The 14,007-nt window shown below is 36.0% G+C and overlaps 2 protein-coding genes across 6 annotated transcripts in view; both read left to right on the forward strand.

The window, feature by feature from the left end:
- The first annotated feature begins 1,073 nt into the window (after positions 1 to 1,073).
- hsbp1a (heat shock factor binding protein 1a) lies at positions 1,074 to 6,687 on the forward strand. The gene is made up of 4 exons (XM_052109565.1): positions 1,074 to 1,255; positions 1,826 to 1,892; positions 2,147 to 2,291; positions 4,243 to 6,687. Exons 1-3 carry the CDS (start codon positions 1,211 to 1,213, stop codon positions 2,266 to 2,268), a joined length of 234 nt encoding a protein of 77 aa, XP_051965525.1. The 5' UTR covers positions 1,074 to 1,210; the 3' UTR covers positions 2,269 to 2,291; positions 4,243 to 6,687.
- Positions 6,688 to 10,311: 3,624 nt separating this feature from the next.
- Positions 10,312 to 14,007, forward strand: part of LOC127630762 (tumor protein p53-inducible protein 11-like) — a 78,457-nt gene continuing 74,761 nt past the window's right edge. For 3 of the 5 annotated variants that reach the window (XM_052108855.1, XM_052108691.1, XM_052108937.1), the window contains exon 1: positions 10,312 to 10,419. The gene's annotated coding sequence lies outside the window, so the exon portion shown is untranslated. The remainder of the gene's footprint in view (positions 10,420 to 14,007) is intronic. The other 2 variants (XM_052108768.1, XM_052109014.1) reach the window with 2 other exon arrangements.

A 14,007-nucleotide genomic window follows, 5' to 3' on the forward strand; every position in this document is an offset into this window, starting at 1 on the left:
GATTTATTAAATATTCTGACAGTAAATATTTCACAGGGCAGTCGGACTGCTCATGGTACACACAGTGCATATGGGCTGCATGCGCCACTGCTCCTAAGAAAAATGTGTCTCTTACGGGAGGCGCTTGGCAGCTCAAAATGTCAATTGCTGTACCTGAACATTTAGCTTTTTTGGAGACAGGGTTCAAATAAATAAAAACTTTTATTTACATCTTACAGCGGATGGTCTCTGACTTATAAATGAACATCCACAGTTTGTCAGTAAACTGTTAAAGGTACACTCAGTATTTTTTTCTCATTCACATAAAGTTTTACTACCAAAGAAATAATTCGTTAATCCGAAACATATGTATAAAATCATAACTTGAGATGAAGACTGCAGTCATATCAATCACCTTATAGAAGCTGTTTTATTTTACATGAAGAGGGTCCCCTCATGGGAGCTGCCATGTTAGAATCACTTAATCTCAGTAACTGCCATGTTACTTGACACTTTCACTCATGGATCCAATTAATCCTAACTGTGAATAGTGAATTTTTACTAAGGCAGCGGTAAATTTAAACAAATGTGTTAAAGTGAAAAAAGTGAAAACATGCGTGACTGGTTCCTTATCATCTGTGATGGCAAAAATAAAATAAATAAATAAAATAAAACAGGCACCATATGATAACGCGGTTGAGTTTTCGACATTGAGGACATCACAGATTCAGCAACAGTAATATTGAGAAAAAAGATATTAGTATGCACAATTGTATAATGGATAAAATTATGTAAACCAATTCATAAGCACTGAATTAAAATGATTCATAGTAAATTGTAAATATAATAAAATGGCTAAAAGCATAGACAGTGCATTTGATGATCAATTGATTATTAATCCTGAACGAATACACTTATAAATCTCAGTTAGATTTTAAAAAAATAAAAAATTATATAATATATATAAATCTGCAGATGATGCTCGATGTGGGATTTGGCTTTCTGAGCCACAGAGCGCCCCCTTTAGAGATGTATTTATCATATCATGAAGATGCTTAAACCACTCTATTGATTTCAGTTCTTTGACCAAACCCCTTAACAACGATATCTCCACAGCACAGCAGTTTCCACCTTGAATACATCATCGTGTATGTTGTATTGCCTTGAGAAGCCTCTGGTATAACCAACAAGCATAAAGATCACACGAAGGCGGTTAAGTCTGGAAGAAGATATGTCCGAGAAGGACCCTAAATCATCCCAGGACCTGACTGTTGTGGTGAGTAATTGATTTCCACCGAGGGATAATGCTAGCTAGATCTTGCACTTCTCATCTGTTGTCTGGGTATTAAATCACTCTCACTTCACTAATCAAAGTTAAATCGAATTATATTTGTGAAGCGTTTGATGTGCCTGTCATCATCAGGCATTCAGTAAGCTTTCTCTTGAACTTGCGCTGTGCTGAACAATTACCAAAACCGATTTATTTTCTTTCTTTGTAAGTCTGTAATAGAACATATAGAATACAATACAGATGGAAATACCTGTGGTTGTGTAATGTTAGTTTTGTATCTAGTATGACTTCACAATGTTGAGAGGGTTCCCTTGTTACTATGGTTTCAGTTCCGCGCGTAGGCGGGGAGCATGCCCTTAAACTGCTGTTTTTACTCATGCGTGGGCAGCCCACACAAAACCCACTCGTTTCTAGAGATATTTATTTTATGATGGATATGTTATATGATGCTCATTCAATAAATAAAAAAAAGAAAAGCTTAAAGTAGTCAAATGTTAATCAGATTGCTTGTTTAACTGTTTTTTACTCTAAAAAGTTTTCTTCTGTTCATTTCAGGTACAGGCCTTACTGCAGCAGATGCAGGACAAGTTCCAGACCATGTCAGACCAGATTATTGGGAGAAATATCCTTATGCATTTTTATATTAATTTTGATCCGAACCTGTTTATATCAATTACTCGCTTATTGTGTCACAATAGTTTACCCCCAATTTAGTAACCTTTTTTGTCAAATGTATTGCAATTCATTATGTTTCTTGGTAGAATGTACACAGTTGAAAGTCACTGTTCATTGTTCACTGTTCAATGCTTTTTATATTAATTATGTGGTTTATTCAAACTGGGGAATTTCATTTCATTTTCTTCTTAATGCAAATACTTGATGAGATGAGTACGCGAATCGATGACCTGGAAAAGAACATCTCTGACCTCATGACTCAGGCAGGTGTGGATGAGATTGAGGAGGAGATCAAAGTCAGTGAGACCTCTGGAACTGCTTAAAGTCAATGGCCAACACCATCTTAGTAAGTGTATGTGGTGCAATTCCCATTTTGGTGTTGCCTTTCTTCCGAGGTAGATTTCCACACTTTTTTTATTTTTCACTTTTTATTTTGTAGAACATGCATTTGAAATCACATTAGGATTTATCTACCTGCACATACATTCATTGTGGCAGGAAACACATTCATAGGTGCATTTCTTTAACTAAGGTATATATTAAAATTATAGTCTATCGGATAGGCTGAGCATGACAATTTGTCTCTTAGTTGTGCTATGCCTTTTGGTAAACTTACACATCACCTATAAATCAGTCATAAATATTTGTGTTCCATATTCCTGTAAGAGAGATACTGTATATCTGAAATGCATAATCTGCTAAAAATGACAATTTTCAGCATTTAAAGCTGCGTTCACACTGCCAGCGACACGCAGTGACAAAACGAATAAAGGGAAGAAGAGCATATCTCTCGTTCTGTGACTGCGAAAATCAGTAGATGCATCAGAAGCACTAATGTGCAATTCCATTTGGCCATTATAGGGTAGTCAAAAGCATTGCTGTAGCAACACACACCTTCATATTGAGAAAAAGGAAGGGAGGCGGGAACAATAAGCCAATAGCTCAATGCCAAAACAGAGACACTAGCCATGCTGGGTAGTGTGGCAAAGTCTCAACACATACCGTATATCTCAGTAAGCATGAAGGAGCAGAGCAGAGCAATCACCTGTCCAAGGGCTTTGGAACAATGACACTACAATATAATATAGTTTTATATGATAATAAAAACTACAGTAATAATTTAGTATTATTTGGTATATACAGTATTCAACAGGGTTCCAAAAAATAGTGGTAGTTTTTGCACACCTTGCTCATTTACAAAAAATGTTTTTAATAAAAATATAAGAAGGTAAATAATACTTTTTATAATGCTACCATGTATCATTGAGTATATAAAATTCAGTATAAATAAAAAAGTGCTAATCAATGAAAATGATTAAATCTGTGGGAATTAGGCTTTCAGTATTTTTAAATAGATTTTTATTTACTGCCTTTTAAATATCGAATCTACTTGGATACAATGGCTGTTAGTATAAAATTATGGTTTCTCTGATTTAAATTGATCCCTTTTTAGCCATTTCAGAGCAGAAATGTAATTATCAAGATATAATATCATCCATAGACTAAAAATATAGAGATATATAGCGCAGATACATGCATGTTATAAAACCTAAAAAGGTGTTAGGGAAAGTCCTTTGATCATGCAGGAGGCCATATTCCTGGTAAAATGGGCTTTTATGCCAATGGGATATTGTATGGCTTGCAGTGCAATAGCATCCACATCCCAGTGGAAAATTCTTTGCTTGGCGATGGGCGAACCATTTGTGCAGCCTGCAAAGCAAACAAACAGTTCCGATACCCTGAATTGACTCGTTCGGTCAATGTACATGTGTGATGCCCTTACTGGGCAGAGCATATGCAGTCTCGTAGCCTCGTTTGACTCAAAGGGAGGAGGGGAGAGTGCTTGTTGGGTAGCAACCTTAGCCCTAAAGGCAGTTGCCTGCATTTTGGGAACTTAACCTTTGGGCTGGACAGGCCTGGTCCGAACTAGGGCTGGAACTAACAATTATTTTGATAATCGATTAATCTCACGCGAATGAAACGATTTCTCTCGTTCGCGTCGCGCCATTCGCTTCATTTACTTCTATTTGTGTCTATTCGCATCTTTGCATTGACTTTGTATGTAATTGGACCGTGCGAAACCCTCACTTCGTGTTGTATGTAAACGCACCATAATACATAATCTTCATCTAAAGGAACACATTTCAATTTAGTTTTATGTTTTATTAGCATATTTTATTAGTGTCCAAATATCCACCCATTTTGTGGATATTTATTTAACAGCAGTAAAACCACTTATTTTAATGTTTTATTGTTTCTTTCTGACTTGTTTAGTATTTACTATGTTTCTCTTTCAGACTGCCAAGGAACACATTGAGGACCTTGAATTGCAGTATCACATTTTTTAAACAAAACATCAATCTTTTAATCTTTAACATAATCTTTTTATATTTAATTAGAGGAAGATTTCTCTCAAAATAAAAAAATATGTTAATATTTTCTCACCCTCATGTCATTCTAAACCTGTATGCTGATTATTTTTATGTGGAATACAACAAGAGTCTTTGAAGAATCTTCATGTAGCTCTTTTCTGTACACACAATTCATAGAGACCATGTCTGTCAAAACACCATAAAGGCACTATAAATGTAGTGCATACAACTCATTCACTATATTCCAAGTCTTCTGCCATACGATAACTTTGAGTGAGGAACAGGCATAAATTTAAATTATTGACAGGAAATGTTCCCCTCTGCCAAATCTCTAAAATGTTATTTTATTATTTTTTCTTTTCTTTTCTTTTCATTTTTTGGTTTCTTTTCTTTTTTTTTTTTTTTTTGGTACATTTTCATTTATAAATTTTGTTTTAGTACATTGACAGACTTGGTCACTATGAACCGTTAGTTAGAAATTAGCCGCATGAAGATTCTTATAAAATTCAGCTTTTTTGTTCCAAGGTTTGGAACATGAGGGTGAGTAAATACTGACAGAATTTGTTATATTAGGGTGAACTTATCCTTTAAGTAAAAATGGTGCTTGCCTATGTGGTCTACTGTAAGTGTACAGACTTTATTACATATTGGAAACAACTGTCTTCATGAACAGAATATCAAGATATTAAAATGTTTTTGTATTTATTCATTGTAATGAAAGTCTGGTAAAACCTTGTGGTTCCTTCTTGTTTTGCTGAGTATTAAAGCGATTAAAGCTTTATGATCATTAAGCCAGAAAAGATCATCTGTTTTAATTCATTTACTGATCTATTTATCTTGCATACAATTTATATATATATATATATAAGAAATTGTCTAGTTTATGAAAAGAGCCAGAAGCGTTATCAAAATGCCCATTACGATGTTCCTCTTATTCTGGAGAATAACACATTACCCAAGCTGACACTGTGTCGATACAGGGACAATGGCAGCAGTAAAACTAATGAGACCAGTGATGCTTGTTTGAATTCCAAAATCAGCATCAAGTTCAGCAAAAAGAATGGCATAGACAAGAGCAACACTGGCTTCAATTATGTGGCCAACTCCAGCTCCACCAAGCAAAGGATACTATTTAAACGGAAGAAACGTGAACTTCTGATTACTGAAGCATAGCTGAAACGTTGTTCTTTCGTAAGGCAAGTTTAACTTAGCTGAGCATCCTTTAGCAGAGGACAATAGATAGGAATACATCTCAGCCTAATTGTTGGTAAAGATTTCATAGGAAATCTCATCTAGGAGGAGAGACGATTAGTTAATTCTGCTTAAAGGGGTCATGACATGAGAAACCAAATTTGCCTTGATCTTTTGGTATATAAGAGGTCTTTGTATCATTAAAACGTCCTGCAAGTTTAATATTTTAAGACGTTCTCCCCATTCTAAACGAATCATTTATTTAATCAAGCTCAAAATACAGCTCGTTCTGGATTCATGGTTAGAAGTGACGTGTCGGTTAGAAGTGACGTACCAGCGTTTGCATATGACCGCCTCCAGCACAAGATAACTACGCTTTAAGCGCAAGACAACTACGCTCATTTCAGTATCGCCGTGCGCCTCACAAGTGTTCAGTCGATGGACAGCGAGCTCTGACAGAGACTACTTGTGCACAGGAAAATTACGATGCCACACAGATGTGCTGTTCCTGGCTGTGGTCAAACAAAACCTCTGAATAAGCTGCCGAAAGATCCAGACGTCAGGGAAAAATGGATGCAGTTTATTTTTTGCGGACGTCCCAGACACGGCAGTGTTAACTTAAGCGTTTGTTCTGTACATTTTAAGGATGACTATTTTGATAACAAATCTCAATATGATGCTGGCTTTGCCAGAAAACTGTTGCTCAAAGATAAGTCCGTGCCGACTATTCTGGGAACAACGACGACACAAACTGTAAGTAATCTATTTTAAACTTTAAACTACTTTTTAAAGCGCAATTTCATTCATTATGAATAATCACAGTGTTTTTACTTAGTTTACTTGCATATTGTTCTGGCTGGGGGCGTCAATAATTGATACATAGGCACTGACGTTAGCCAATCATAACAGTGGGCGTTAACACTGAAGTCTTAAATGGAAAACACCCCCAAAACAGACTGTTTGAATCAGAGGATGAGAAACAGGGTGGGAAAAGGTCATAAATCACTAGATTTTAAAAGTTTTTCTTAAAAAAAAATATATTAATACTATAATTGCACCTAAGGGAACATAATAATACAATAAAAAAAACCCATGTCATGACCCCTTTAAAGTATAAACTCTAGGTTTTTAAGTCTAAATTGTGTTGTTTTTGTAAAAATGAAAAACTAATGCTCCGCTTCAAATGGTTGTGTACTGAAGATTGTATATGTATGTGTATATATATATATATATATATATATATATATATATATATATATATATATATATATATTAATATTGGTCTGTACAGCACTATTAGTGAGTTATGACAGAGCCACATGGACCGAATTCAAGATGGTTCTGACTTTCTTGTGTACTCCAGCTTTTCCCAGAGAGCAAAGCCCGTTTTACATATTTTTAGGCCAACCTTTGAATAGTGTTTCCTACATACAAGGGTTTTTTAGTAGTTATAATTTAACCACTGAATCTAAATGGTTTTCCTCTGATAGGTGCAGCTGGACTTGAATTGATAAAGTCAAGGCGAGTGGCTTTAGTCAAAATAATAATATAAGGACTAATGCCACTAAATAGCTGAGCCCTTTGAAATGTATGAAACTGATTTTGTATTCTCTCACTATGACTATGTTTTGAATAATATAATATGCTGTATGCATACTCTATCTAGTATGCATCATATATCCGTTTGACCTACCACATATGCCAAAATGTGTACAAAAGAACATGACATAATGTAGTGCAATGCACCTGACTTTACCTTTCTGTGAATTTTAACATCTTGAATTTGTATTTGATTGGACGGACATTTTTAGACATTTGTTTTTATACAAAAAGACAATGCAAAGTGACCATTTCTTAATTTGCAATATAATAACTGGATGTTAACCGTTGAATTAAAAATGCATGAGTGAGGTTGTGTGACAACAATGTTAAAAACATCTATTATTGCATAATGTGTTCTGTTTTACATTCTAGTTTTAAAATAAATAGTGGGTATGTAGTGTGTATACTTTAAAGGATGCAGTTATCTGTATGCTGGCATTTCTTTCCAAACATAGCTGGTCTCTGTGAAGTTTTCTTCTGTTTATTTTTGGTATTATTATCTTTTTGCCAGTACTAAGTGGGAAAAAATTGCCAGATAAGTCATGTAATTGAACTGGCCTGTCCTGTTATTGTAAACTTAGCAAATTATGTTTTAAATAAATATTACTGGTATAAATTGGATTAAAAGCATGAAAGAACATTAGTCGATCAAGCCAAGTAAATCAATGGAAGGATTAAACTCATTTGAGTATTTTAAGGAGCCATTATTTTTTATATTATTTGTATGTATCCATTTCAAAGTAATGAGATGACTGTATTAAGCTTACTGTCGATAATAACACACTAAATGTATTACTCATTTTAAAGATACTTTTCATTCTATCTTCTTAAAGCACATGATGTCTTATGATGGCCCAACAACTACATTCATGTGATAAGGACGTTCTTAAGTACAGTAGTTGTGCTTTAAAATTATAATTATAAGACAAGTATGAATACATTGTTCAAAGATATTTTAGTTTGGTGTACCACTCATAAAGAAATTTCAGTTGTCTGTCCACATTGTCCAAACGCTTGATATGTTCTTATTTGTGAGTTTTGAATACTTGAAATGATATAAACTTCTTTATGTGAGAAATTGTTTTGTTTTGTCATTTGATTGTTGGGAGTGTATGTGAAGGTCCTTAGAGTGACAACAGTTTGTTTTTTATCTTTTAAAAAAAAAATCCTAATTACAGTATATGCATAGACAGACAAACTGTTACAGATGTTTATCAGATCAAAAAGTCAAACAGTTATGAAAGATTATCACGAGCAATGAAAAATAAACAAACACAAACATTAGTCTTATCCACTGGGCGGAGCTGTTTTGCTATTGAACGTGTGTATTAAAGTAATGGCACCTTTGGAATCTGGTTCAAGTTGTAAAGTATATTCTCAGTGCCTTGCTTTCCCTCTGGATTGTGATATGAGGGGGTCCAATTTCTCTGGCTCTCTACCAGAGCAGGAATTCAAGAAGGATTTTGCCCTTCCTCATTCATGTTTATCACCAAAACATTTTGTTAAGAGGATTTAAATTAAGAAAAAACATCTCTGTCGCCACAATTAAAGGAATAGTTCACCCCCCAAAACCTATTGTCTCATAATATACTCACCCTTATGTCATCTCAAATTTGTATTGAAGTAAAACAATTGAAAGAGGAAAAATATCTCATTATTAAATAAATATTTTTAACCAAAACATGTTGGAAGTTCCAGTAGTGTCTGGCAAACTGAAGATATTTGAGTTTGTTGTTGGAGGAGAGCAGAGGCTTTTTTTTTTATACCCTCCCAAACAACTTGTAGTTGATGTCTTATATATATATATATATATATATATATATATATATCAGCTGGATATCAGTATTCTTTAGTCTAACCCTCTGTGATTGATGATTAAGTGATCCCCTGTGAATTTGGCCTGTGTGTTATCTCATATTTATACCGCTGTAAAACAAGAAGTCATGGCTGAACAATTTCATGTTCCTAGTGACCCAGGTGTACAATTTAAAAAAAAAATATGAATGGGAATATACTTCAGATATATTTTACTCATAAGAATTTCTAGGGGTGCCAATTTTTATGGCCAACATGTTTTGGAGAAAAATATTTATTTAATAATGAGATATTTCCCCACTTTCAATTGTTTTACTTCAATTAAAAATTAGAATTTTGTGATTTTTTTTTTTAATGAAAGATCAAAAGGATAAACAATACAGATTCTTTTTCGCAGCTTTCTTTGCTCATATTTACCAAGGGCGCCAATATTTTTGGCCACCACTGTATAAGCGATATTAGCAGCTGTGGCTGCTTAGGCCCCCGAGCCACCAGGGGGCCCCACAAGGCAAGTTTTTTTTATTATTATTTATTTTTTATTTTGAAATATACTAAAAGTTGCATGTTAGTAAGCAGCAATTACGGCGGGCTTGTGGCTACAAGGGAGAACGTGATTACAAGAAGAGTGAGTTGTAGCTAGATGTCTCAGGCATGAGCACGCTCAAGAGTTTTTCATCATTATGAAGCGCACAAACGAGTCAGGTCCCATGGGTTCCACGGGCGACGGTGGGCCTCCATGTAGGATTTCACTTAGGGCCCCATATGCTCATAAGTGGGCCTGTTGATACATGACTGTATTCAATTAATTTTATTTTTTTATGAAAAAGATGCAGATTCCTCTTCTGACCTGTGGGTGGCTTTCTCTTTTACATTACTGAAAAACTGCATGAATGAATATAAATTAATATCCATCTTGTGGTGTTGTTGTTGGTCTATACCCTCCTGAGGCACTTATGCAAATATCTCAGATCTTTTTTATGAGAGAGATTAAAGCACTTTTCATACAAGATAACAAGAATTACATAGTTTGACAGAGTGATCCAGTTCACACCGCCACAGTATAGATAGGCTACAGTAAGACACAGGTACTCTAGTACTACCAACCAATCAAATGCTTTGGATTGACGCTGAGGACAGCATGCCACCGGTTCAATTTGCTAGCTTTTTGTTAGTCCCCATTGCTATTCCCCATTTATATATAGATCCTACAATCAGTGGGGTTTAACGTTTCTTTGAAACAATGACACAATAAAGCAGCCATCTTTCAAGACCAACTCACTCCCGTCCCATTTGAGATAAACTGTGTTAAAGGTTCTAGAAGCTACAATCGTTACGGTAGATTCCCGCCACTGCGCGTGAAGGATACTATTTAATTCTTTACGGTAAGTATGAGTGGCTCGTGCTGGATTGGCGAATGTCAAGCTGTAACACGCGCACGCAGTCGACTTCATCAGAACTGCAAACCACGGATTGTTTGTACTCCTTTCAGAAAAGGTAACATTTATTTCTCTGTCTAATGAAATGTGTCAGTCTTTTAAAGTCGAGCATTATAGCCTGGATCGTTGTTGGTTTGATTTTTGATGTTGGTTTGAAGGGAAAAGTGTTTTTTGTGTCCCACCTTTTTAAGCCAGGGAGTGTACACACAGTGTAAGTTACTCATTTACTCGTCTGATTGATCCGACGAATGCAATGGAGGAAACATCTCTTATGATAAACTTAAAATTATGAAATTGTTTGCTGATGTAGGTTCAGCTCACATTGCTGGTTGGCATTGAAAAAGTTAGAGAATAAACAAATCTACTCATCGTTCAAAACTCAGCGTGGTCTGTCATAAGTTGTTGCTGTATTATTACAAAGACGACAGATCTGCTTGAATTAAGGGTTATAGGAAAGCTATGCACTGTTTTTGTTATAGAGTTATAACTATTACACCCGCAGTTGTCACTCGCGCCACGGGTGATCACGGGGGAATCTCGTCATCTCCTTCATCCAATACACATACAACTAAAATCCTTTTAGATCCTCAATTAAGGTAAAGAGCAATACTTTCTCGGTATCTCTCTTCAAAAGAGAAGTGCGTGTTTAGTGGTTGCAACGGTCTGTTTCACTCTTTCGTTTATGCATTTATCTGATGTTATCATTTATGTATTTATCTGATGAATGCCAGAATTCACATTTGTACTCAGTGTTTCCCTTTTGGATGTTGTAACTCTGAATATAGTTTGGGTCTGTTTGATTATGGATACAGGATTACTTTCTAAATGGCAGTTTGGATGATGGACATCATTTTGACAACATCAACTGCTTTTGTTTCTTTGGAGTTTGTGATGGACAGTTGATTCAGTTATTCTTGATTTAAACAAATTTGCTAGTACTTAGGGCATCCAGTCTTACGGTTTCCACTTTGTATTCGACAACACAGAAACCAGTGTTAACACTCTCATCTACTTTTCAGAAGCACATAATTGCATCTAAAGCACTCTCCAATGCAGCAAGAGTCAGGCACAATGTTTCATATGGTGTAAGCGGTAATAATGATTGGCCACTTGTTCTTTAAAAATGCCTGCATTGGCTTTTTAAATTATTTGGAATAGTTATGTTTAAAGGCATTTTTCCCCAATGGATACATCTTAATAACTGAGGCAGAATTGGAGCTGGCTCTTCTACAAGATTATAGGGAATTTGACTGATCACATGTGAATGAAGGCAGAAAAATGCTTTCATTTACTGTCAGACACAAAGCAATGATTTGTCTTGATTTTTTAAGTTTGGTATAATTTAATTTGAGGTGTGCATTACACTCCAAAAATAACTCTGGCTGAACTTGAATCATGGACAGTGGGTCCACGTGTTTAAAAGTTAAAGGAGTTTTCTTAAATTAAAACAAAAATTATTTTACGTAGAGGGAACATAATTGAATTGCGTAAACCCAACTAAATTAAATAACTCAAATTAATATCTTTCCATAATTAACTAGCTAGTACAGTACATCTGATTTTCCACAACTCATGTTGTCTGGAGTTTTTTGTCTACTGATTGTTCTTGGAAAGATATTTTTCAGTGTTTTGTCTGCAGAGATCCAAAAACACTTTAAACTGCAGTACAGCCCATTGAAGAGACTGTAATTTGGCTTTTCCACTGCCCGGTAAATCTCGACTGGACTCTGCTTGCTTTTGGGGGGTTTCCACTGTGGATAGTACCTGGTACCTGGTACTTTTTTTAGTACCAACTCGGTCGAGGTTCCAAGCGAGCCGAGCCGATACTAAATGTGACATCATAACCGTGCAGATCACTGATTGGTCAGAGAGAATCGTCACTAGCAGCGTCACTGGATTTTTTACACGGGACATCAACCCGCTAGTTTTAAAGTTATAAACAGTGATAGCAGTATCATTTGTTCACGCGACATTCGAATTGTAAAATGAAATGGCTGTTCGCAAAACCACAGTCAATAAACGAGGTGCAGACGGTCCACTCATTAGCAACAATGAAACGAAGCCGAAACGAAAAAGTCTTTCAGGATGTGCCTCACATGCCACACATGGCTACCAACGGACCTACAAATTGTGAAGGGAAAAGAACAAAAACCCTTAAAAGTGACTACAAAATCATCAAAGATGAAAGAGTTTCGACCAAATGGACGCAGTTATGGATTGCTTGTGCGCATTACCAATCGCATTTTCTCACAAAAGACTGAATCAAACCAATTGTATATATAGTGCACAGTGAATATGGCATTTTTCAGCAGAAGTGAAGCACTTTTGCTCTTGAAGTTGCTCTCACGCAGTAGTGAAAAAGTATCTCTTAGGAACCGGTATTGAAGTCAAGGTATCAGTATTAGTATCGATATCGAATTTCTTTGAATGATACCCAGCCCTACACACATGGTAATGTAATCAGGACACTTAAGACTTTATTAGATGAAAACTTTCTTAAAGCCTATCAGACTTTTGTGTCCTTTTGGTGAAGAAATCCCTTCTTCTGTGAGAGCTCAGGAGTGAGTCACAGGAAGGTGCATGCTGTGCTTTATGAAGTTTTTACCAGCTCTGATTGTGTCAGTGGCTCCAAGCTTAGTAAAATGACTGAAGCATCACTAAACCAGAGTCCAGAAAAGGGCCAGGAGGAAACTTTGTTCCCATAACTAGGTGATTTGAATGGTAGATTTGTAGGCGATCATATTAGGACTGTGACCTTCTAGGGCAATGCATTTATAAATCAGTATAGAAAGGACATTTTATTCTCACATTGCACATTGGAGTCACAGTCTGGTATTTTATTTGGATGTTGCTGTAGGTGTGAAAATATCAAGCAGCTTTTCAGGTTTATCAAATATTATGTATCTGAAGTTCTGAAGAGTGTCTCTCAGTTAACCTCCTATTGTGGCTTGAATCAGATTAAAGACCCTGGTTCTGGACTTCATTAGCCGCTTTTCAACTATCAGCGTGAGCCAGGGCCATAAACCGGTCAGTCAATAGCCTCTGACCTCGAGTCGTGAGACCTAAATCACTCTGCATTCCCACCATGCATGCCAAAAGCCCCACAGTGTTGCACTAAAACCTGCCCTTAATACGCCTAACTGGTGCAAACATTACACACCCTGTCCATTTCACAAGCCAAACCAAATACGCATGTTACCTAGTTATCTAGAATATCAAGTTTATATTGTATATAAGCATTAGCTAGCTAGGAAGAAAAGTATCCATTAACAACTCATGACTTCAACCTCCATGGTGTCCCAAGTGGTCTCTCCACTAACTGCTGGACGATGTCCCCGTCAATGATCTCGAGCCATGGAAAGTTCTTCCTTTGGGCACTGCTTTGTCCATTGTGCATCTTAACGGATTTGTAATGTGTCTGCAATTTAGTTTTCCGAGATGCAGGTGCGTGATGTCACACAAACATGTCGGCAGTAAAAGACTGTATACATTTTACAGTAAAAAAAAAAAATTAAATTGGTTAACGAGTAGTTCTTCGTCTGTCGCTCACTTCAACTTTGTGTCGAAGAAGTGACACTAGTTGTCTCTCTTGAGCGTGGAATATGCCTCTGATCTATGAAAAAAGGCCAATGAGACATTGGCAGAC

The sequence above is a fragment of the Xyrauchen texanus genome, chromosome 1, assembly GCF_025860055.1.
Source record: "Xyrauchen texanus isolate HMW12.3.18 chromosome 1, RBS_HiC_50CHRs, whole genome shotgun sequence".
Classification (NCBI taxonomy): domain Eukaryota; kingdom Metazoa; phylum Chordata; class Actinopteri; order Cypriniformes; family Catostomidae; genus Xyrauchen; species Xyrauchen texanus.

Coding starts and splice junctions, on each gene's coding strand:
- hsbp1a (XM_052109565.1), top strand. CDS start 1,211: ATGTCCGAGAAGGACCCTAAATCATCCCAGGACCTGACTGTTGTG. Junction 1,256..1,825: donor CCCAGGACCTGACTGTTGTG/GTGAGTAATTGA, acceptor TGTTCATTTCAG/GTACAGGCCTTACTGCAGCA. Junction 1,893..2,146: donor AGACCAGATTATTGGGAGAA/ATATCCTTATGC, acceptor TAATGCAAATAC/TTGATGAGATGAGTACGCGA.